Genomic DNA, 27,130 nt, shown 5'->3' on the forward strand with positions numbered 1-27,130 from the left:
TCTCCCTTCTTTTTTTTTTTTTTTTTTTTCCCTCCCGTGTTTTTGAGTGTGTAGTTTTATCGAAGCTACACTCGACCGTTCAATGTACTTTGATACAATTGTAACTGTATGTATTAGTTAAGGATGGAGCAAAAATGCAAACAGGGAGAAATAGTGCAATGGCATATACGCTCGCGTACTACTTCACTGTGGCGCCTTTAATGGTCTCGAAAATTCGTTTCTACACGTCCGCGTTGGAACGATATGTTTGTGTTATCATTTCATAACTAACCATTACAACATCAAATGGACAGGTGCGCGTGAAAGGTTTCTGTTGTTTAAAAAATCTGTTGAGAAAAAAAAAATGTTTGTGGTAACAACACCGAAGAAGAAAAAAAAGTAAATCAAGGGCTATGCTGTTCATATATTTATTTATATGTAGGTGACTATATATCAATAAATAATATGAACAGTATAGCCCTTGATTTACTTATTTATTTTATCTCCTTCTTTCGCTAGTCTTGGATGCTTGGTTTAGAACACCCAAGAACTTCACGATGAGCATTCACTATCAGTTCGTTTTTCTGGTACTATATAATTGAATACCACGATAAAAAATAACCAACAAAAAAATAGTAAATTTTTTTGTCTTTGGTAAAATTTTTATTGAAAGTTCATTGCTAACAAGCGAGGTAAATACAGCACAAGTGCTCAAAAGAACGACAGCATATTATATGAACTTACATGTAAAAATTGGATGATTATTAATATTAATTACTCGGCTCTTAGGAACCCTCGTGCCAGACTGATATTCATGACTTTATTAATTTGTCAAGAATTTTCATCAAATTCTCGTTGTTAATTCTGTAACCGATTGAACTCCCTTAATCATTCGATTTTTACAACAAAAGTCAAGTCAGAGGGATATATATTCCACCACGGTAACCCTATGAAATACACATTTTAATTCCATTCAAACAACTGTCTTGAGGAAACATATTGCAACGATGCACAAAATACACATTACACCCACGCAGTATACCGAGATACTTCCTAATTTAGTTTTGTTTCAAAAAAGCGTCAACTTTTACGACTCTCTTGAAAGTCGTTTTTCAAGATCACCCGAGCATTTTGGGCAGACCTTCAAAACTCGCATCTGCCAACAGACCATAGACGCTACTTTTACGTTGTACTAGTTTATTGATGGCCCATAAAAAGATTTTCAAACCCAAAGGGTCTTTTCTGCAAGTATTGGAAATGTTTTTACGTGCAAACAGCGCATAAATACACGTAATATAAATAGTATTCCATTGGGACGAATTTGTTTGAATTTATCTCGAGGTTCTGCGTTAATTTGAACGACTTCGCGGGACTTGCATCCACTCACTCCTTACATGAATATGAACAAACACGCGGACGTCAATAAATTTATAAAAGGACTTGGAAGGAACTTTCATTACCTCGCTCGAGCTATTGTTGCGCGCAAGAACGGAAGAGCAGAGAGATAGGCCCACCTTATAACCGAGAAGTTTGAGATTTATTCAAGCCAAGTGCAAAATAAAAAAAAAAAAAAAGAAGAAGAAAAGATTCAATTACGAAAGTTGGGCTCGAGGCCGGAAGAACCGCAAAATTGAATCGAGGAGCAATCGCGGGCAATGTGGTGTGTTCCCTGCGTGTAAGTGCTCCGTACTTGTCCAGAGAGAGAAAAAGAGGGAGTTAGAGGGAGCTTGATTTACGGTGAGCACCTCTTGTCCGGGAAGGGCAGGAGATACCGAAAACAAAAAAGGAATTCCCGCGCCGATTGAACTGCAATGTACCGAAAGTCGCCGCGTCTAGGAAAAAAAAGGAGGGGGGAGGAGGCGCCGTAACATTAAATAAGGAACAGTCGGGGCGGCGAGCCAATCCAATCTGAAGTATATACGGCAGAGCTCGGCTTCACCCTCTCCTCTTGCCCCTTTTTTTATTCATATATATATATATGCACACAGATAGAGCTGTCGCGGCTCTTATCTGCCGGGGGATTTATCGAAGCTCGACGAAACTCCCCTTGATTTTTTTTTTTTTTTTTTTTTCTTTCATTTCCTTCCAATTTTTATTCAACGGATAAATTTTGTCTTACCTTTCAGCTGTGTCGACTCGATCGCGAACATATTCAGGGCCAACAGCTGCAGGAGCCGCGAGCCTGGCAGAGGAAGAGGCGAATGGTACAACAGGGTGCGGAACTCTCGCAGCATCTGAATGGCCGCTTCTTGGAACGTCTCCATCCTGCGAACAGAGGAAGAGGAAAAAGTTATGATTAATAAATATCGGGTTTTACTTGCGTTAAAGGTACTGTTTAAATTGGGCTTGGTATACGTAAAGGGCAAATACAAGATTAATTTGATTTTAATATGTACGATGAATGAAACGAGAAAACATAATATTGTTGCGTTGATTCAATTTTTATTATTAATGTAAAGTTGTTGACAAGAACGATAGCTGGAATCCAAGAAATAAGTGGAAAATATTGTAATGAAATTCGAGTTTAATCACCATTTAATTAAGACATAATGATGGATTATTTATTAAGCACTCACTAAAAATTCAATAACAGTAATTTTTTTTAATTTGTTTTCATATGTTGCCAAGAACGCATCATAACGGCCTTACTAACGGGGAACCTTCACCATCTCCGTGTGAAGGTCTTGCCTAATTCTATTGTCTTATCTAATTGTGATCCAGTCTCATCTATAATCATCAACAGCAGGTCCCATGCAGTGCAGAACTTCTTTTTTGGTTTTTATACGGCACATTCTACGGTTAAGTGGACTTGGTGTGTCTGAATAATCCCAAAAAAGTCCTTGTAAGTGCCAGCCTAATCAATAAAGGGTGTGTGTTGGGTACAGTACCTGTACTATGATATCCGAGGTGCACGGAAAACTTGGACCCGCAAAGTACCTTAATTGAAACGAAATAAAGAAGTAGTACCGGTTTTGAATTGGGGGTAAAAAAAAGTCAAAGTAACATAATTAAAAATCTGTAAGATCATCAACTTAAGTACAATATACACTTACACGACGATCGCAGTACCCTAGTACAGCACTCATGATTATTCACACAACAAAACATTTGGGTAAAAAAATTTGATTCATTATTGCGAGATCAAAGTTATCCTGGGCAAAAAACGACTTTGTAACAGTTTGAATTTCCAGCGACCGGTATATGAGAGAGTAAAAACAAATTTAGCTGAGAGAAAACCCTAAGACATCTGCTGGAAAAGAGATTTGTTTGAAGTGCTGGAAAAAAAAAAAAAAAAAAAACTTTAGATCACGCAAAAAGATCGATTATACTTTAAAAGAGCCTACGTCGCTGGGGTGGTTGGTAATACCTGTACCAGGTATATAAATATACCGATAGATGGAACATGAACAGAGAGCGAGTGCAAATTCCGGGGAGGGAGGAATATCTTCGGCACACGGGGGTAGCGGCACGGGTGTGACCGGGGGCTTGAATTATCCACGCGGAAGTTCGATTATCGGCGAGTTACGGCTTACAACCGATCGCGCGCGCGTGTGTACGCAACAGCGGCCGACGGTATAACGAAGTATAAGCGTATGCGAGGGGAAAAGACAAGCCGATCGCGCTTAGCCTTTTATGCGCTGGCTCGTAACGCATAACCCCCGAAGAGTCGGCGAGATATACTTGACGGACGAAGGAACGCGAGAGAAGCAGATCGAGATGCCGGAGGCTCGATTTTGCGTTTTATTGGTGATGTTTAATGAGCAGGGCTCCGTGTAATGAAATCAATTATCCGGAGCTCGGTGCGTGGAAGCGGGGACCTCCTCCTCGGGGCCTCTCGACAAAACGACAACGACGCCTTAATCTATAAATTATAACGTCCGCGCGTGTTGTCCATTAAATTTGATGGCGCGTCTGCTGCCGAGCGCGTATCATATACGCTTGTAATCTTATTTCAAAGATTTGCCGGCTCACGTGTATACGGAGATTAGGCCGCGTGAGAGCGCAGACCCGCACTTTTTTTTCCACGGTTTGTTTACACGAGAGATTTTCATCTAATGTTTCCGCAACATCGCGTGTGCAAATGTTTTTATGATGTACAGCCGTATCGGCGTCACATCGCAAAAAGACGCGTCCAGTACGGGTTGGATAGAGATACCTCGGGACGCGTAAATATACGCTGCTGAGGGGTGTCGGTCTTTTATATTGTTTTATCGCCAAACCGGCATAATCTTGGTGATATGAAATCGACGCAAATTAACGAAAGCGTCTTCCACAAACACTTTGCTCGCGCGTATCGCCTATTTGTGCGATGTTAACGAACGGCACAAAACGCTTTCCAATGTAATCAAGCGAGGAAAAAAAAAAAAAAAAACCAATTGCATGTACACACTAAACATCGATATTCAATTCCAGTAACAAGTTAGGAGAACCGGCATTATCCACACTTAAATCGGCTTATAAGAAAAATCAAAGTACCTGCGTTCATCATTCGGAGCTTCCACGTTACGTGTACTCTAGCTTTTCTTCATCCCGTAAAAAAAATGAAAACAGCTCGGCAAGTGAGTCTTTCTCACAAGATACTTGTGCGATGGTATGATCGTATATACGTATATCTTAGGCATCAAGCTTACAAATGAGCAAACACTCACGCGTTATTCGTACAACTCGAGAGAAGTATACGTGATGGGGATGCCGGAGATGATAAGAACAGGTTGTTCGCGAGTGAACGTAATACAGTTAAGAAGCCCATATAGTACATATGGACGTCGAATCAATATTTTTGGCGCGAATAGAGCTCAAGTTCAGGCACTTTTAAATGCTTTCAGGTATACGGCACTCGAACTACCTTTTCAAGTGAGCTGTAATTGGAAAAGTAGAGCCACGGTTTCTACCTTACGTATTTTCCTTTGATATACATATATGTATGTATCACAATATCGAAGCAAAAAGGGTCCAACCGCTCGGCCAAACCAAGGTTAAACCATTCGCGCAATGCGCCATCACCATTGATTCTTGATGTCCCGGAAAATGTCGACGTATCACCTCGTATGCGTACAATAACATCAAAGCATGTCGCAAGCTCAAGAAAAGAAGATCGATGAAAAGGCAAATGGAGTGTCCCCCCCCCCTGTATTCTCTCTCCTTTTACTCGCACTGTTATACACACTCGTGACTGGGAGCGCGTGCGAGATAAGCACGGCTTATCCAGGCAGGATCTCTCGCTGAGCTGCTTGCAAAGGAGACGAGTATATATATGTATATAATACACAGCAGCCAGAATCAACCAACTATCTGCGCATACCCGCACGTGAAAAGCGTATATATACTGTTCTCTCGTGTATACATACATACATACATACGTACTCGGCTAAACAGCACCTACTAGTAGGTATATGTGGTAGCAGAGACTCTCTCGCTCGAGATGTGAGAAAGTAATGGCGCGCATTCGGCAGATGGAAACGATAAAGGAGGACGCGGCTGCCTATCTCTCCCTCTTCCACTCTCGGCTTGTAATAAGTATACAAAGTGTACACATAAGACGGAGAGAGGGCTGAGCATCGAAAGCCACTATCTTCCCACAGCCCCTCGCCCATTTCGCCGAGCGCGCACGCCGGTGGCAAATGTACGGTACGAAACGTCTCACTTGATAGCTACACCTACCCCTGGAACTCGTGACGACCCCCTCGCAGCCACTGATGCTACCTCACGCGAGTGCACTGCGTATTTGCGGCTTTTTCGCTCGAGGTGCGCGTTTACCTTCCTCGCACCTCTCGAGCTTATATGACTTAACGAACTAGACGAGCGTGTAAAGCGCTTATCCAATTTATCCTTTTTCACTGAGTGACAAACTCGATGCTAATATTGCGCGTAGCTTTTAATCGGAGCTTCGGATAAGATTATATAGTGCCTTTACTGACTGGTGAAGGATAAAGAGGGATTTGTTTGTTTTTGATCAGAGAAAAATGAACCGCACCCCTGTACAAGTGTACGCTGTTCAACGAGGTGTCATTAGAGGGTCGAATTTCGAGTGGCGTCGTTAAAACTAATTAAATCTTACATCGCTATCATTTCCGTTGGCGTGATCATCCATTTGAGTGAAAAAATCTCTCTGTAAATAACCTTTTAATCATCACCTGTGCAGGATATCCACTGTCCTTTATTCACGTGTACACATATGGATGGAACGAAGAAGGTCTCAAGTTACAAATACCGTCGTACTGCACATGCCATACAAATTGATGCTTGACGTGATGCGAGAAAAAAAATATACACACCATCGCACAACATAGTTGCAGACGCAGCGTTGAAAGTTGGGGGAAAAATAAATTGCCCTGTATCTCGAGTGCAAATAACAAGCATTACGTGTTCCATTAAGCGGTCGGGGGAACGAATATTCTGCGCGTCGTGTTTCCCGATGAAAAACAAAAAAAAAATTGTTTTTTAAAAATGCAAAAATGAAAAAAGAAAGGAAAGAAGGAAGGGAAGAGAGTTTTTTTCGTTTAATGGGAAAAGTAAACGAGCCACCACGAAACGAGGCCGCAAGCTATGTATTCGCAGAAAATTGAAAAATCAGAAATTGAATACCTGCCGTGGGCGAGAGCACACACATACAATTGTTTTTTTTTCGTACCTACACACGTATGAGCAAGCATATAGTTGCCTATATCGTGGCAAATTACCTGGCAGAGGAGCGAGAGTTTTGTGGTACGGTACAACGTACATATACATACAAAAGGTAAGCAATAGTGATGATTTTTTGTGCTGCGGTCACTGCTCCATTGTACGGACAGAGTGGACGGCGAAACAACAAAAGAAAATCATTGTCAAAGCCGCAGTTTGTTTGAATATGAAAAAAAAACTTAGAAACCAATTCAAAAAACAAAAATAAATACCACGAGTGCTGTACATCCTTGGTTGGTTATACAAATACACTAGAGCAAAGTCTCATACAGTGAGTTAAGACATCAAAGTCGAATTTGTAATTGTAATATTCGTTTGAACTTTAAAAAGATACGGAAGGGTGGCAGTAATTTTTACTCTGGGGATTATAATAATGCGCTTCAGAATAAAACATAGTGAATAGTATTACTGACATACTCTCGTGATATTTTTGTGTACCTAAGAACAAAAAGGACATCACTGCGAGCATGGATACACTGAGCGAAAAAAACCAAAAATTTTATAGTGACAGTACGGACAATTTTTACCGTGCAGTTCGGTAATCGTGGGACAAAACGTCGCGTCGGACTATTTACCGAGCCACCACTAAATTTTACCGTGCAGCACGGTAAAAATTGTCGTCCGCACGACAAAGTTTCCCTGTACAAGTCGACAAATCCCAATGCTATTCCATATCATATTATTTTTAATCAGATTTATTGTATTACACTCTTACCACAAAGATTTGACTTGCTAAATACGAAATAAATTCTACTTCTTTATCATACAATTATCTATACGTAAGTACCAATGCACGTATTGCGTTGAAAAATATACAGACCAAACAGGTACTTCAAGCAGTTACTGCCTGATTCTTAACACGTGGTTACTTTTTAACGTGGATAACGTATCTTAATCTCGTGTTTTAGGTGTAAGGGATTCTCGGAAGGTTACTCGCAAGCTAATCTCGTTTGAGAATTCAGCCACTGTTCGGCCATAAACACGAAAACGTACCAGTCGATAAAACGAGGTGACCAAAACATTAGGAGTACATTACTTCATGACGTTAATTGTGTGACTTAAAATGGCACGTCATTACGTTTGAGAAGATTCCTGAAAAATTTGGATGTAAAAACTTATCAGTGTGCTAGTTTTTTTACTTAACACTGGCCAATTTCATCTAAAATGGCCATTTTTAACAAATCCCGATACCCTAATAAGATGGGCATGTAATCCATATTAAGTAGATTCCATAAACGCGATCCACTGAGAGTAAATCCCTTTTTTTCGTTGCACGTATTCGTATCTGATCCCATTATTTCTAAAGATCAGGTACCAAGGCATCGACAACTTGGAAAGCTTGGTAAAGATTACAAAATTAATTAGAGACATTCAAAGACTTATAACTCCATGTCAAGTCAGACTTAGATCAAGGTAAAATCACAATGGTTTAAAAGTCGTTTTACATACTCCAGAAAGCTCCTTTACAATTTCTAATACCCAAGAGAAGACTTTTTCAATCGGTAAACTCTTACTGGGAACTGACGCATTTGAAATCATTTAATGTCTTGGGTCAGTTAAAAATTGACTGTTGGACTTTCGATGATTTTTGAATACTCCTCAAGACGTTTTATACACACTTTCAGAAGTTGTTAGCCACTCGTTTATATAAACTCAAGGCTCTGGTGCAAAAATAAGTATAATGGCACTCTTCGCGCTGAAAGTCAGTATTTCTGACAGGGCAATTTAGTCGGGACAAAAAATTGCACCATGAGAAGCAAATTGACGTCGAATCAGGTGCTTCTTTCGCCCCACAGAACCGGCCTACTTCAGACAACAAGCTCACGCAAGCAGAATGTGATACGTGGTGCACGTGTGGCGTGGACGCCTTTAAGCATTAAACCCCGAAGCCGCAGGCTGAGAACTAAGAGCCGAGCCGATGTGTCCACGAACGGGCAGGCATACCGTTAGCCCTGTATGTGCACACCGACTCATCGTACCGAATACTCGAGGCGGAGAAAGATAGCACGCGCATATAAGTGCAGTGACTTTTGATCGGCTCGAGTGCGGCTCGTGGGGAGTATGACATTACGTATATACACATGTGGATGAGAACGGGGGTCCAGTGTCCAACTTACCGAGTGACCTCAGACGGGCAGCGCCATCCTCTCTCCGCTCTTACATCCTCCGTGCATTGTACGCGCAAAAGTATACTTGAACGTTCGAGAGAGGGGTATATATTATATACTAGACCTCGTCATGGTCAATGACGAAGATTTTCGTAATAATAATAATCATCATCGTCGTCGTCATCGTTTGTTGTTGTAGTGATTTTTTTTTCATCCTCATTGTGCTCGTACCTATACCATGCTTGCACGACGAATCAGCTGACATCCTTCCCTCATATTTACGCGCGTGAGTTATGCGTGTCAACATGAACCGTTGACGGGCCCCTCCTTCCGTACAGTCCTCCCTCTCAAGTGTCTGTTGCTTTTTCTGCAGTTAACTGCTCGTAAAATTAGCGGTGGATCTAGCATGACGAGGCATCTCGGGTATCTAATACGCTAGTACACCGGCTCTCATGGCGTGATCGATCGTTGGAATGGGTCACGACCACGTTTTCGAATAGAGGCTACAACATGTCACCTTGGATTCATTGATTATTTTTTTTCTAATATATTGTACACTCCGAGGCTGTACAAATTGTAATATTGTAGTCCACCAGAGGACACGTTAAATGTATGTAGCAAAAAAACAAGAAATTAGAGAACGAGAAAGGGCACGGGTTGGTTCGCACGTTTGAAAGATAATTATCATAATTGACGCCCCAATAAATGATCTGCAATATACGCCACTGTGTTATACGTACCTACACGGGCGCTGATTGATTTCGTTGTGATTAACAAGCATACGATCAGGTCAGGTCCCTTTTCTCCGCGCACTCGTTTATTTGCATGTGCACGGAATGCGATAAGGTACACGTGCGTATATTGTGAACCAAAGTTCTCGTATGAATATTTACATACGCGCGTATTGAGTGAGCTGCCGTGAAATCGATTCCTCGTAATCGATATCTCGATTGAATTTTCATGGTTTCAATTAGACTAACGTTATATTTACACGGCGAGTTTACAACTGGGTACAGAATATTGCAAAATGAGAGCACGTTATGAGCGATGGATGCACTTGTTTTGGTGATTATCAAGTTTTAGGTGGCCATTGATAAATTGATTGATCATTAATTCTCTGTTGGCACAGCTACGCCGTATAATTTCTCATTTTTGGGGCTCACTAGTATCCACGCGCTTTATTTTTAATGAATTTCTAACGCATTAGATGAACAACAATTAATGGCAAATGGGAGTATAGTTGGTGCGGATAAGTGAGTTTTTGACGATTTTCGACAAGGATGGATTTTGTATGCAAATTGAAAATATCATGGCACATTGTACGCGGGTTCCAACTACGTAAAGGAAAAAAAGTATCATTAGCTGATTATTAGTACAGCTGTGCTTAATTTGATTTTTCCTTTAATTGCACGTGATTAAAGTAATTTCGATTTTGAAACACTTTGAAATTGAAAGATTTCAAAAGTAATTAAAAAAAAAACTTTCATAGTTCCAAAAAATTATCCGATATATTGCAAAAGATAAATAATGGCCAGGCATTAAGGTGGCTCCAGCGCCTAGTGCCGTATCATAATGGGGAGACTAAAAATTAATCATTATTTTCTTTAAAATATGGTATAAAATTATCGTAGAGACTGTTGTAAGCCATATTCTACATTTTATCTGTTACTTTAGTGAGTTAATATAAAAAAGCAAAAAAGTTTTATGGTGTCCTAATTGATGAACTGTTACGGTACGCTCCTAAGTTCAAGAGTAGTTATACCTATATATATATATGTACTCTGCAGAATGCAGACAGCTGAGAGCTGACTTGCACTCGCAACTGTATACTTAGTCTCCGATTATTTAAAGATTTTGTTCGATAACAAGACACTTTTCTCATGTCATCGAAAACTGCGTAATAATATATACAAGATAGTATATTTTTTACACTTTACGGGTTATTTATATAAGTGCAGCAGTAGGTTGTATATGGCGTAAGCTTGCATTTCCTATCGAACCCGTCTTAAAACTACGATTTTGTAAGCATGATTTCTTACAATTTTCATCGTCAATCTTAATTTTTTTTTATACGAATAGAAAGATGGAAATTCAAAGAATATAATTCAATTTTATTAACCTCGGTTGGGTTATTTATAATTTTAACATTGAGGCCACTGGAGCCACCTTAAGTAACAATTCGAAACACTTTTCCTAACGCCGAGCTTCCACGGCCAATATATATATATATTCAACCGGCTATCGTACACATACACGTATTTTCCCGCAGGCGCTTTATCCTCATTTTGGATCAAACGCTGAGCCCAGTTGTGCATCAAGAGCTCCTAGTTTTATATAAACAAGCGTACGTGAGAGAGAGTGTGTGTGTGTAAGAGCCACTCGTGTGAATAGCGCTTGAGAAATAAGCGATCGTTTCCTCGCTTTTGCCTTCCCCCCTCTGCCTCGTGGTGTTAAAGTAGACGGTAGCTGATCAACCATCGTGGTAACAAAACGGTACTTGCGCGCCCTGTCTAATTAAGAAGCGAACCAAACACTCCATACATTTTCGATGATACTCGATACTCGCAATATTTTTTAATTATACGTCGAGTATGAAGCACTGTAATTATCACACAACGATGATTAGTACTTACACCTTAGACGGTGTTACCGTTTTTGTGATAAGAGTTTTTACTTTGATAAAAACAATTGTGAGTCAAGAACGGCTATGAGTATTTAATATTTTTTAGTATAAATCCATTACTGTTTTTGAAGTCACTGGGAAACTAACCTTCGATAAAAATAAAATATTGATAAATAAGTTTCATCGATACTTTCCTGTAAACTTTGAGCGTCGATAGCTCCATTGTTTGAAAGGCATACCAATTTTTCGGTGCCCAAGACAACCCACTGGTTACAAAAATTAAAATGAGAGCATCTATAGCTTTATTGGTTAAGTGGGGACATTAGAGATTTAGAGTTTTTCTGAATTGTTTCTGGCGGGGGTTCCTTCGCAGCCGGTTCTGCACCACAGGGCGATCCGTACACTGAGAGAAAAATATAATAAAAATTATTGTGCCAGAATGGTAATCTGGTAGTGTTCGGTCGTCTAGGGACTTTTTACTATTGGAACAATAATTTTTAATGTTTAGAACAGTAATTTTTGTTGTAAGTATAGTGATTTTTAATGTTTGTACAATAAAAATTACTGTCCAGAGTATAGTATAAATTAGGTTAGCCAAAGTAAAAAGTCCCTAGACGCCGGAACACTACCAGATTACCATTCTGGCACAGTAATTTTTATTATATTTTTCTCTCAGTGTAGACGAAGAATTAGCGAGGAAACATAAGGTCGTGACTAAGAAAATACTATTGGGAGACTTTATTAGACGAAGGAGAAAGAAATGCAACAGAGATGGTATAATTAGTATGGTAGAGGGATGAAAAAAGACGGATGAGAGTAAGATTGTCTAAATGCAAAACGTATGATGGAGATGGGGTGAAAAAGTCACGTGTTTCCTGATACCTGTATGAAAAATTAGTTATACAATAAAGAAAATGAATTGAGAAAATAAACAAGAATAGGAAAAACAAGTTGTAAAAAAATTTGTCGAAATATCAGAGAAGAAAATGTGTAAGATACAGGTGTGTTAAAAAAACTGAATGATTTTCAAAGGGAAGAAAAACTCTGAAAAGTAGTCACGCTCACAACTTTTGCACGATAACTACGAAACAAACTCATCTCCTTATCCACGATGAATTCATCTTGACATTCAAATTTTTTCCGCAACCCTCGAAGTCCTTGAAACATCTCAACAAATCCCATTCCCAATAACTCGAAAGAGCTTTTACTTTCTGGAACCTGACAGAGTTCATTGTCACACCTGTCAATACAAGACGTAGGAAAACTACCAAACAGCTCAGTGATAACAGCGTGGCAGACAATACTTGAAATTTCGATGCGAAAAGCCACCCTTCGTCGGGATCTTCATTTTATTTCTCATGCCGTCGTGAAAATACGTAAGAAACTCTCAACTCCCATAATATACAGAAATTCTTTTTTTTTTTTTGGCCAAGATGTTTGCTAAGCCCATCAGACTGAACGTGACATGGGTATACAATCTACTTACGTGGGTGCGACAGCTGACTAAAAGAGAGCAACGAATTCATTTCAAAGTTTCTTGCAAGAGATGCAACTGGTTATCATCTTCGCTGAAAATTTCTAAACATTCAGGCACTAATAACGTTAAAGACTATGAACCACATTTATGGCAAATGAAAGAAGGATGATTATGAGATGGCATGCGTGGGTGAACGCGAAGTCAAAATTACAATTTTACACGGTAATTCCACTCGACATACCATGTGCACGTAAACACTTTTCGTAAAATAACTAGGCATCTTTAAAAATATCGCGTAGGTTGAAACTTTGGAGGATGAGCAAGATGTTAACCGGAACATTAACGACATGCTTCAACAGACAATTTATTTTTTAATTGGAAAATGATGAAAACGAACAGGAAACTCGAGCTGAAAAATAACGTGCCCAATTAGTTATCGCGTCGATGATTATGCAAAACACCGGGGGGATGATTTCGAAAGATAGGTAATAGTTTTGAGAGAAAAAAAAGGGGAACTCCGACGTTACCTCAACGGTTATATTAACGTACCGTTCGTAAAGAAAAAAGAAGAAAGAAAATCCAAGCCAGCAAAAAACCACTGAGTCAAGCGGGTTGCAGTAGAGCACGCATTATCGTCGATAATCGCAGCAACGGCAGTAGAGAGCGCAACAAGGCACAAGACGATGATCGACACCTATCCTAACTAGCGGCGTGTACGTATATCCATCGGAACTAAACGAAATCCTTCTCCCGTTAGAGTCGGCCTATGGGGGAGGCTTAGCGCCGAAATTATATACAATCCATCCCGCGAGAGCCCAGCTTTATACACACGCGCATACATATACATGTACATGCAGTAACAACAGCAGCAACATCCCGCACGTTCCCACACCGCGCGAGGAATTACCGCAAACAGTAGCATCTTACAGAGAGAGAGGGGCCTTTTCTTCTCCTCTCGTTCGTCATCGCGCTGCACTTACACGGCCTGAACTTGGCCGAGCCGATGCTTACCTCCTGTTATTAACCGAACAGTACATGATGCACAAACGGAAGCCACGAGCACGCGTACATGATGATACTTACATACACGGGGGTATACCGGTAGCATCCATCGCGCGCCCCCACGCTCGGCACCCCTGCACTACCGCGGACCATTCCCGGCTTCGATTACGCGGGCACGCACGCCTTCGCATCTCGTTTTCCCAAATGCCACGGAACACGCGAGCTTCCGCGACTTACCGGCCATGGACCTGTTACTCCCCCCCATCCCCTTGTTGGGGCTGGAGGAACCGATGCTAGTTCGTAGACCCTTGACTGTGTGCACGTCCCTTCGAAAGGTTGTACAGCTAATCCTTGACACTTACCCGTTGATTGGCTGGACAAGCTGGGAGCGGATGTGAGGATTGAGAAAATTGTCGGAGGTGTACGGGGAGATAGTGGAAACGAAGGCCCGGGAAGTTGAAGCGTGCGTGCAACAAGTATGATGAAGTCGAAAGACAGAGATTATTCTTGTTGCTGCTACGTTTTTTTCCTTTCGTTTTTAATGTACACTGTGTGGTGGATGATAAATGGAGACACTGACAGGAAGCTTGTTCGGCAACACTTGTTCATATTTTGTGTAAATGTACGCAGTAATGTAAGACCTTGACGTTACGCATGACGTTATAAGGTAAGAACTTGAAGAATAATGATCTCAACAACAATGGATTTTTTACATTAATAGTTATTTACGTAACAAGTACGGAAAAGACTATTTCCCGCACGAGTCCTGATTGACTCGCACGAGTAGCTTGATTCGCAAGAAAGGTTGTGCGGAGTCCAGGGGTGGAAACCGGGGGACCAGGGGGCAGAGCCCCCGGTGGAGGGGTATGGGGGGCAAAGCCCCTCGACTGCAAAAATACCAAATGAACGTCCAAAAAAAAAGAGATTGTGTTGGTGCGGGTTTCTATAACCAAATTTGTTACTCTTATAAAATTCTTTGAAAATGTTTTTGTTTAAGTAATTCAAAGTTTATTTTTTCAAATAAAATTTCAATATAATCAAATTTCTGCTTTTATATTTGGGTATAAAAACAATTTTTTTTTTGGACGATCATTTGGTATTTTTGCAGTCGGGGGGGGGGGGGGCTTTGCCCCCCATACCCCTCCACGGGGGGCTCCGCCCCCTGTTCCCCCTGTTTCCACCCTTGGACTCCACACAACCTTTCTTGCAAATCAACAACGTATTTACTATTTTTCTCACACTTATCGCGAAAAATCTTGTACGCAACTTGTGGGAAATCGTCTTTTCTGCACTTGATACGTAAATAACTATTATAAGCTAAGATTCCTTTTCCGGAATAACATTCGATGTAACTCATAATTTAAAGAATTGGCGATGAAAACGTTTAAATAGTTCTTATTCTTTTTGATGTTTCACAATTTTAGGCAACAAAGTAGGGCGAAACTGCTTTGATAATTCATATTATTTTCCAACACAAGTCTACTTTATCATTTTGTTTAATGAATCAAATTTCATAACAGTGTATATGGTATGCATTTATACAGTGCGTACGATTGACTTTAGTCAGGCCAGTGTTGTCAGGAAGCACAACGTGAGAGCCGACCCACTTAACACGCGCAGCAGTATCATTAGTAGTTCATTATCCAAATATTAACTTCATATCTTTCATCGTGTACGTACAATTGTGCGTGTGTATTTTTTTTTAAATACCGAACTCTTGTTTTAGAGTATCATATGTCATACAAGCCACAGTTTTCCACTCATCCACAACAAGAGTGTTTTAAAAATTTCTCGCAAAACTTATGTAGTATTATTTTACAAAGAAATGTCAAGTGCACACGTACGGCTTCCAAATTAATTGATTGATTTGGTTGAATACGAGGAAACGCCTATTCTTCGGAAGAAACTATAGAACATACCTAATGCAAAATAGAAAAAATTTGCTACATCAAACACTTGGACAACACAATTGATACGAGTGAGTCTTAGTTTTGAAATTATATTATGGTTATTTTTGAATTTCCGTTCTTTTTGTGTCTTTACGCGGGAGTTCCAAAAATACTTTTCTATAAACCAGCCGATGCAATTTTTATCTGGAAGGTTGTGTTGCACTCTCAACCTTGATTTAAAAAAAAAAGTCATATTTTCAGCGGATGAAGGTTAAAAAATCGTCCCCGCCTTAAATGGTAATTCACGTGCATGAGGGAATGCCGTGATTTCTTCCCAATTGGTGCGTAGTACACTATTTTTTTTTTAAATATACTTTTACTTCTATCCTATGAAGTATTTCAGATTTTAAATGAAATTACAATAAAAAAAACTTTGATATAATCGACTTAAAATCTAGCTTCGTTTCAACTTTTTCTATCTAGAGTTTTATCGACAGACCAGTCTCGAAAGACGTTTTAAGTTTTATTCTTCGTTTGTTGAGAATACATTTTTTTTCTTGATTTGAAGATTAAGGGTGCAGCGTAACTTCCCACGGAAAAATTGCATTTGTTGCTTATTAGTAAAGTATTGCAACGTATGTCACTGGAATAGAAGCTTGAGACAAGTAGGGGATAGTCTCCAGCTTTAAGTAATTATCCATCGGTATTATTTCGTAGATAATAGAGAAAAACAGTACGTTAACTAAATTACAGCATACTAATTCAGTATATTAAAAGTAAATTATATTGTAAGTACAGTACATCAATTTGGTAAATGACGCATACGTTCTATTTTAAATCGTTTATTAAAAACAAAGCAAGACTGCCCAGTTTATTCTTATTCGATGTTTATTACGGTATACAGTAAAGGGAAAATCTGTAATTTTTGTGGTAAACTACAAATATCCTCTGTAGTAGCAGCAAAATCCTGTGTACTGTCCTTAAAAAATGCATGTGATCTGAGGCTTTGCTTAATTCGATATTGTTATAATGTTAATAATATTTAAAAAGTTTTGCTTTGCTGGTACGGCAATATACATTTTCAAAGATGGAGTTATTCAACCCTTTAATTGATGAACATATCATCGTTTGTCGTACAAAATCATAACTTTACGAAAAAGTCCTTCAACATTAATTTTCATTTCCGATAAAATAAGGAAATATTTGATATTCAACTATTATCCTAATAGTAATACAAATAAATATTTATAATAAATTTTTCAATAACCATTCAAAATAGAGAATACTTGCCTACTACAATTTTCAATGTGATAACAATTTTGCCTATTTTCATTCCAACAGGAATCAGCTTTTCTACCAAAAAGCTCCCATCTTCAAATCGCAGAAACCGTTATTACCATTTCCAAGATTTCATTGGCAGACAGTAAAAAAAAAAAAAAGAAAACATGCTCGGAGCTTTTAAGCTGTACTTCAGCAATGAAATAAAAATGGAAAGGAGTTTTTCGGAAACAAGGTCCAATACTTGCGATGTATGTCAAAAAATTTTTACCTCTCATCATCATGTTGCACGTCACAAACGCACCCATACTGGAGAGAAGCCATTTATCTGTACTATATGCTCGCTAGCCTTTAACGACCGAAGCAATCTTAAATTGCACACCCGAACTCACATGAAGGAAAAGCCTTACAGCTGTCTTGAGTGCTTGCAATCTTTTACTCAAAAAGCTCATCTGACAGTGCACGAGGCGACTCACACAGGCATGAAGCCATTTCCTTGCATCTTATGTACAAAAACTTTCGCCACCAAAGCCTATCTCAAATTGCACGAGCGCATCCACACGGTTGAGAGACTTTACGGGTGCAAATGGTGCTCGCAAGCTTTCACCCAAAAATCCATTCTCAAAGGTCACGAGCGTACGCACACCGACGAAAAGCCATACATCTGTAACGTATGTGCGCAAGCTTTCACCACAAAATCAATTCTCAAGGGTCACCAGCGTACTCACACCGGCGAAAAACCATACAACTGCAATGTTTGTTCGCAAGATTTCGGCGATAAAAGCAGCTTTACGAGGCACAAGCGCACTCACGCGAAGGAGAAGCCCTACGTATGCTCCATATGTACCAAAGCATTCAGCCGAAACTACAATCTCACGAATCATTTGCGCACTCACACGGACGATCGACCATACGAGTGTCCGAGATGCTTGCAACGTTTTGCCCAAAGAGCCTATCTCAAGTGGCACGAACGGGCCCACAACAACGAAAGGCTTTACAGCTGCTTCGAATGTTCACTAACCTTCACTCAGAAAAGTAATCTTACGAAGCACATGGGCATCGTCCATACCAACCCCTGCGACGAGTGTTCGCTGACTTTTGTGCAAAAGAAGGATCTCAAGAACCACTTACGCTACCAGCATATCTAATGTTATAAGGTTACATTTTTGTAAAGTGACATCAAATTTTTGTTTAACTTGCACAACTCTGAGGTATAAATTCATACCAGGGCTTGTTTTCAAATCTTCAAAAACCTCAGGGAACAATTTTGTAAGGTTTTTGTGTAAATAAATCCTAGGACATGATTTTCATTCATTCATCAATCGTCGTCAAAAGGTACACAATTAACATAATATATTAATATTTATGTTGTACTTGGTCTATTTTGTTATGACGTTCCATATTGTTCTTAATAATGTACAGAACTAAACAATAAAGTATAAAGTAAAAAATTTTCAATTGGAATAAATCAAAGAAAATTTGTGTTCTTTTAATACTCATGTTCAACTTTCTAATCATAAAAAGCGATGGTATGTCAATAATTACAAAATATTTCACGGTATCTGTAAAACGTAATTTATCCATCACTAAGACTAATTTCTAAAAATAAGTATTTCAGATACTTCGGCGCTAATCATGAAAGAAATAATAAATTGAATATACGATTGTTATCATTACTAAATGAGAAATAAATGGCCGCAAAAATTAAATTAAAACAGGAAAAGAAAAATATTATTCAATCGTTATCGTAATTCACTGCATTTAGTCATTCTTAAAAATACTATCTAGATCACCGTTATAAGAACAATCAAAAACTTTAAAGATATTAACAAGTTTATAGAAAAAAATTTATATTCAAATGAGCTATTATTTTAGTCAATAGGAGTAAAAAAAAGTTGATTGAACGAAGAGTTTTAATTTCAGTTGAACAAAAAAATTTCCTAACCATTTTTATTTCAATGGATACAATTAAAAAATTACAATTACAAGCATTAACTAACCAGATTTGCTGACTTCAAAATAATGATATTTTAATATAATCCATTCAACTATTCGCTGTCAGTAGACATTTCCCAAAAGAAAAATGTTTAAAAGTTATTATCTCTGTGACAAACATGTCCTTATATTTAATTTATGTTGAAACGGTTAGAATTTTAATGGATAATTTCTGTTTTTAATTACCATTATCTATACTATTTTATCTACCACGTAAAAGTTTAGTTGTCGATTTCAGATTTGACAAGTATATTATATATTGTTGTGGTAAAAACATTACTTGTATTCTGAAAATCATTTGTTGTCGGTTAAACAGATCATACAGTTCGCACAAGGCTGAGGTGCCATGTATACTTTTCTATTTACTTCGTGTAATCTTATTGTGCTAAACTTGTTTTAATCATTTTAATCACTATTCGACTTTTAAAAATTCGACAGTTAAACGACTATAGTTTTTAACCAGTAACATATAATTTTTAGCTTATCGCATAACAAATAAAAATCTTATTCTAAGTTGCTTTTTTTATATGATTGAGTAATAAACTGCATCACGAACGTGTCAAACATCAAAGAATAACAATTTGCATATTGCATGCATCTCCCCCTCTTGTACAGAAATAAATAAGCAGTTAGATACATTACAGGGAGAGGAATCTTATCGCGATCTTATCAAATTCAGCAGGGACATATATAGGGCTGAGATTTGGCTGATAATACATAAACTCACCTCAACCCGCGTAAAGGAATCTTAGCTCAAACGAGCTATTCGCGAGCAAGATCTCGAAGCTATCCTCTCTCGCGGTCATGTAGGTCTATAACTATTAACTTTACGACGAATTTTACGACAGTCCACCACAATAAAAAAGCAAAAACAGGCTCGTCATTCGGAAATGTGCATCACACACGTGCATGTATAGCTATATGAATCATAACGAGTGTTATTTACCAACTTCCGCCAGTGTGAGCTTAACGTCAACGCCTATAGGCATACGCAAATGACATCAAGATACTTTTTTCTCTAAGTCGAGGGACAAGATGAAAATTGTATTATCGCGCGCTGGGAAAACGAGCGTTGTAAGAAATACTTTGTGAACAGTGTAAGAGCAAAATCATGAGACAACGAGGTATTACATGCTCCTCGTCGTTGGATCACGTGTGGGTTAGGTACATATAAACGCTTGAATAACGTTCTGAGAAAAAAAGATTCCAATTGAAAAAAAATGTCTTATGGTCACTGTAATATGGTTTTATGAAAGCATGTAAGCAAATCGTAATCAATTTGACGATCAACAGTTCTATCGATAGCGGATGCATTCATCCGTTCTTCCTTTTTGTTTTTCCTGCACCCTATACTTTTTTTATCAGCAGAAAAACCTTTCGATTATCTTTTTTTCTTTCTTCAGATTTTCGTTCACATAAAACGATGGAATTTAATGCTATACGGTGTTTACTTACTAAACATGTGTGTGCAATATTCTCTGGGTAAGCGCACCCATGTGCCAGAGATATTTTAATTTTTATTAGGTCAGTAGCACTTGAAATTGGAAAGATAATTTTTAATTGCGTAATCGATTATAAAATTAATAAGCACTGATCCACAACGATGGTCTTTAAGAATTAAAAAAAATAATTAAATTAAAATAAATATGCACATGCTACGAGGCAACGCGTAAATATAGTAATGAGTTAATTCGAGGATAAATGAAAACAAGGGATATTCAATTCTTTCGACGCCGTCATGCCATCAAATATTTACACAAGTAAGCTAACCTATAACCAACTCCTAGAGTGAATTATTACGGCTGATTCGTCACAATCTTAAAGAATATATAAATATTACAATGTAACACATCCCATGACTCAAAATACAGATTTTATGATTATTTTTCTTAATTTAAATAAATGTTTTAAAAAGTATCAGCTCTGTATGCTTCGGTTTTTGCATCGATAAGAAAAAAAAAAAAAAAAAAAAAAAAAAAAAAAAAAAAAAAAGCACTTATGTGCTAATCGTCAAAGAAATATCAAATCAAATTCCAACTACGGTTATAAATATTGCGCAATCAATGACGAATGGTCGCGACAGTAAAAGTGAGAGTACAAAACAATTATTACACAAAACGCATAGCGAAAATTCGTTGTATGGAATTGTTATTGAAAATACTGTCGTGACCACTGATACAAGAAGATTAAAAAAATGTTTAGACGTTATTGACAAATTAATAGAAAAAACATCAAAATTCAAGTGCGCTGTTTTTTTAGTAAATAATCGTAAAAAAACCAACTTTCAAACTAAAACATTGGATGGAATGGATTAAGATGAACGCAATTAATATTGTATATTGTAAAAAACGTTAACTTTCATGATTCAAACAAAAAATTATAAATAAAGTACATCGAAGCAGTAAAAAAAAATAATGAAAAAAAAAATAGGAAGCTTTGCACCGATAATTTTATATGCAGTCGTATATTTAAATTTGTAAAATTAAAACTACTTCGCAGTGAAATCGTGTTCAAAAATGTCACGGTGTAAAAACATTTTTTCATTCAAACGTTGTAATTATACTGGTATGAATGTAGCCTGTAAAATCATCATTCAGCGTATGGATTTTGAATAATAAACGAAAGCCATTTGATTTTCACAAAACGTTTTATGATTTGCCATTGCTTGTTTCATTTTTAAATTAAATAAATATATAATTTGAGAGGAAAAAATCACTCCAGAACTACTTATCCTTAAATTATTCAACATTAAAGCTACAATTGTTTGACTTATTAACATTGATTAGAAAAAAAATTTTGCCTATTAGTCTCAGTCACGTCCTAGCTTTACTGACTACATTTCAAGAGTGTAAAGAGGCTTCATAACTTTTTCTTGACACAATGAATTTCCAAAGAAAAATTTTTTTATTTTTTATTTTTACGATTGATTGTATCCAAAGTCATAGTGTATTGAATGTTTCGAAATATTTTGCGAATTATGCGCAAAAAAATTTAGTAGTTCCACAAATAATATTTCTCATTTCCAAAGATCTCTTTTCGGCTACTTCTGCACAAATTATTAGTGAAGTGTCCAAACAAATTCCAACTACGATTATCAGTATGACAGAATTAAAAGTTCAACGCCGGAATTCTAGGATCAAGAGTATTAAAAAATTATTACTTCGAAAATATCACAGGAATTCCGTATTCGGATTTATTGTTGAAAACTCTGTTGGAACGAACGTTATAAGTGCACTCAAGAAATTTATAGAATTTATAGTGTATTATACTCGAGAAACACCAAGATCCAAGTGTGCTATTTTTTTAGTAAATAATCGTAAAAAAACTAACTTTACTGAGTTTTTTGATTTCAGTTGGTCCAAACGATTCTTAAACGTCGTTCTATTTGAGCTGATAAAACTTAAAAATCATAATTCAAAGCAAATACTTAAGGTAGTAGCAGACTTCAAAGTTGTGGTATACCAATACAATCCATTTAATCGTTCATTGACAGTAGACACTTTTCCTCCTAAAATAAAGTTTTTTTACGACAAGTTAAACAACCTGCATCAACGAAATTTGGTTGCTGGAATAGATTTACATCTCAGCGAAAAAATATTTCATCTTAGTGTTTCATTATCAAACATACCTTTGTATCCCATACATGTAAAAAAAATAAACATTTTAATGAAAAGATTAAATTTTTCAACGCAAGTAATTAAAGCAGAATTTCAAAGATATAAAAATTTTTCTCTCGATTTTATGTTTGATAGGGATTTCTTTCATTTTAAAAACATAAATTCTCAGAATATCATATTATATCCTGAGAAATTCATGTTAATAGTTAAACAGTATAGCACACACGAGGCTGAAGTGTCCTATACTTTTATATTTACTGCGTGCATTCTCGCTACCTTTTTTCTAATTACTTTGATCAGTATTCGACTTGTGAAATCCAAAGAAAAGGGTTGGTCAATTTATAACATCACAAATCTCATGCTAGGCAATGCCATTTCATTCAGTCCCCGAAAATTTCTCGACAGATGTCTTTTACTAAGCTTGACAATTATTAGCGTTACATTTTCAGCGCAAATCATTGAATTAATCGTCAATTTTCAACTTAATCATGATCAGTTTCGAAAAATTGATACCTTAAAAGATATAATCGAATTAAAGATGAATACGTCAATCCATTCGGAAACTAAGTATTTGTTATGGATGGCTCGACATCCACATAGTAGAAACATTGTTAGGTCATCGCGTGTATTCGGTACAGAAAGTGGACGTTTTCAGTGTATCAAATGGTTGATTGATTCCACGAAAGTAGGTGGATGTGAGATTAATCTCGAACAGGGAATTTCACTAGTTACCAAGTACGGGATTGATTCTGATGGTTGGAAATTAAGTCTTGTGAAGGAGGAACTTTTTTCTCGGTCGAGATACATATCATTTCCCGCAACTTCTCCATACTTTGGAAAATTTCAGGAAAAAATCCGTCGCTTAAAGGAAACAGGTTTCATAGATCTGTGGTATAAAAAAGCATTGAAAACTAGTTCATACGAGGAATTGAAACCAGAATACAAGAGAACCAAAGTTTTCGCTACCAATGAAATATCATCACAGTACAGAAAAATAATCTACGCTTTCGTTTTTTGTCTTTTGTTGGCTTGTCTAACTTTTATAGGTGAAGTCATCTTGAACTTGTGTATAAATTATCAAGTCACCATTTTTGACAGAGTTGGCTAAAATAATACAATGTAAGTTTTGCTTCTCAGATTCGTGTGTAATAATTAAGCTATTTTCAATATAATTATCGATTTCTTTTGTTATTTTAATGTATTGTATTTCTTATTGTGATTGCAAGTGCTAAATAAACGTACACTGAATTCTAAAGGCAATTTTATTTATCTTAACATTATGGCTATTTAAAAGAATTTAATTATGATTGATATATTAAAATATATACGCATGACAAAGTAATTCATAAATTTTAGGCACGACCAATGCATGGGAGTGCTTTATATAATTTAATTTAAAAAAAAAATTCATGTAATGGAAAAATAATGGTAGTTTTTGTACCTGGAGGCGCACATCGCCAGGATAAGCATCAGGCCCGAAAGACCTGCAAGCAGGGCTTGCCCTATTTGGATGCGCATCAGGTATTTTTCTTACCGCGGGTTCACCCAACCCTCAAAAACGCCCGAGGTAGGAAAAAAAGTATTTCTTAGAAAATTTAGCAACACCATTAATAATATTTATACTTCTTCAACTGGTAAATAATTAAGCAGCGTTTTTTTAAATGCTTACCATGCAAAAGCTTACTTTTTTTCATTAATTTGGCTCTTTTAATAATTATAAATATTTGTTATTTCAGTGTCCTCCTTCTCAACAGAAATAATAAATTGGTAAGTTATCAATAAATGCATAAAAAAAGCAACCCTGAACTTTCCTCGGCCAATAAGATATGTTTGTACTTCTAGTATACGTTGATGCTTAGGCGCATAAACTTGACTTGTCATCTACTTAAGGGCTGGATGTTTAGGAAATCAAATGTCACGTTTGGTAGCACGTCAATTATTATTTATTACCCTTGCATCGTTTTCTGACTGTTGTACTACACACCCACGGGGCTAATAATAGCCTTGTATCCTAGATTCCAGCACCCAGGTGTTATATATATAATACGAGTGAGCACATACGCGCGCGAATATGGTTGAAAGAAAAAGTGGCATATACAAGCAAAAAGAGGAAGATATAATGAAAGAAATAAGGCAAAAAAAAAAAAGAACAGCAGGCTGTGTACAAATACGTCCTCGAAGGAAGCTGTAGGAGTGCAGTTTACTGGTACACAGACACACACCACACAAGGAAGGAATAATAAGGCTCAGGATGAGGTGGACGACGACGACGACGACGACGATTGCACTTTAGGGCATAACGGCACAGCAGTCGCATGCATGGCTGGTGTATGGAATCAAAGTTGCCTCTCACGTCACACATACGAGATAGCGAAGCAAGCAGCGGGAGGAGGGAGAAGCTAGACGCTTGCAGCCGTGGTTCATCGTCACCGCGGCGGACCGAATAAAGGAGCGCGTTGTCCGCGGATATAAGCCACTCGTTTTCCTATTGGGTCCGCACACGTATACATCTTTTTGTCCAGCGCATTACTCCGTCGCTGTATACGAGCCATTACTTATTATACGACAAAACGATCCCCGGGTCTATTACATCAATAGGCACTCGTTTGCCGTACAATCGAAGCTCTTCCACCGATACAAAAGGATGCCCCCTCCCCCCCCAACTCCTCGCGAACAGCTAGGTGTTCTACTGTTACAAGCTCTCTTTGTATCCGTTGTTGTGTTGGCGCGTGGATTCCCGCGTTGTAAAATCATCCCGGCGACACAATGGCATGGAGGTAACGAGCCCTCCTTGGGGGTATTATATTCGCCAGAGGCGTGATAATGCGCAATGCGATCTCTCCTGTGGCCCATTCCCGACAGCCCGCAGCGGTACGTGTAGGGTTATTATTTTTCTTTTCCTCAGTTTTTTACGTATATATATATATATACGTCCGGGCGTGTGTGCACCTGTACTCTCGGATACTGCTGCTGGCTGATGAATTTCGTGCGCACAGTTTTATGGGTATTGGTTTATAATCGATTCGTAAAAGTCAGCTGTGGTTGTTGAAACCATCGAATTTCATGTATGGGGTCTTTCGCTCTTCTTTTCGCTCGAACGCATCGTTTTTGTTTTCGTGGTGATTGTGGATCAATTTTTATCCCATCGATGACTCGGAAAGAGAAATAGACAACTTAAAATGTCAGTAAAGAAACGGATAATTTAGATTTAGGTTAAAGAAATAGATAACCAGAATTTTTTTTTTTTTTTTTTTGACATTTTATTGGTGGGCGCAATAATAGCAAACCTTTCCAGCTCTCTGGATCAATTTAAAGTACCATTATGAAATTTGAGAAAAAAAATTTTCTTTAATTATCTGTTCAGTTAGTTATCCTTTTTTCAACCCAAACATGAGTAAACTCACTCTTCGTTAAAATCTTGAGTTGGCCGTTTCTTTTACCTAGTTTATGTTTCTACTGATCATTTCGATTTTTACTACGATAAGTGAAAAAATTGTATCAAGGAATCCTTTTTCCCGGTTTAATGGTACATCGACGACTTTCTTTTGTGCATTTAACTTCAAAGAGATCGAACCATTTTTTCAACCTGATATAAAAATAACATTGGTTTCATTCCTATAGCTCAAAATCACTGGCAAGTGCCAGCAAGATAATGGCCGCAAGATCAAAGGATCAAGTACAAAAACAATGGCAGCCGTAACCTCACGCATAAAATCTAAGAGCTATTGAGGCTCGATAAAGACTTAAATATCATATAGAAATTTACAATGACTTGGAAGATTTTTTGAAAACTAATCGACGACTTTAAACCCATCGAGACTCCATACGAAGGCTTGGAAGGATTATCAAACATGACCAATTCGTCTTTCCCAAATTGTCCCCCGATCTTGCCTCGATCCGAAAATTCTTTTGAAAATCTGTAAGACTATACAAAAACCTCGGACCATCGAAAAAGTGCCTCAATCGCACCTAGAAACTCCCCCTCCTCTCGACATCCACTCTGTCTTTCCTCGGCCGCACGCGTTCTGTCCCCCGAGCTTTGTTTGCACACTCGGAGCGCGTATTTATATTAACGCGGGTGATTGTGTCGATACAGCGCGGGAAAGGAGAGCCGAGCGTTTAACGAGTGCCGAACCCCGAGTGCACAAATATATAGCCAGGGGAACGAGCTACACATACGACCAAAACAAGTTTGCACTTTGGCGCACATAACGGGCCATCGTCGGCGCGTTCCATAGATCAGCCGTGATCTCTAGCGCGCGCGTGTGTCTGCAGTGGGCTTTCTATAACCATGACCAACTCTCGGTATACAGATCGGCTCTCTGACCCTTTCCCGGCGAGTCTCTCTCTCCGTGTCGGCGAGACGTTGCGTGGGCTGGGTTTGGTTTGCCTTTTTTTTTCCACGCTGAACTAACAGCGATAATGATGATACCCCCCCGATCGCGCGTGCGACCGGCGCGATGAGCATCGAGTTTCCGGAG

The 27,130-nt window shown here is 38.1% G+C and overlaps 1 protein-coding gene across 1 annotated transcript in view; it reads right to left on the reverse strand.

Annotated features, from left to right (window-relative positions):
- LOC106637693 (Smg6 nonsense mediated mRNA decay factor) overlaps positions 1-27,130 on the reverse strand; it is a 170,880-nt gene that overhangs the window by 120,328 nt on the left and 23,422 nt on the right. The window contains exon 18 of the mRNA XM_089592533.1: positions 2,099-2,244. Coding sequence (XP_089448659.1) covers positions 2,099-2,244 — 146 coding nt within the window. The remainder of the gene's footprint in view (positions 1-2,098; positions 2,245-27,130) is intronic.

This window comes from Copidosoma floridanum, unplaced genomic scaffold, assembly GCF_036245765.1.
Source record: "Copidosoma floridanum isolate Cflo_tuat_1 unplaced genomic scaffold, Cflo_Japanese_pri ptg000019l, whole genome shotgun sequence".
In the NCBI taxonomy this organism is placed as follows: Eukaryota; Metazoa; Arthropoda; class Insecta; order Hymenoptera; family Encyrtidae; genus Copidosoma; species Copidosoma floridanum.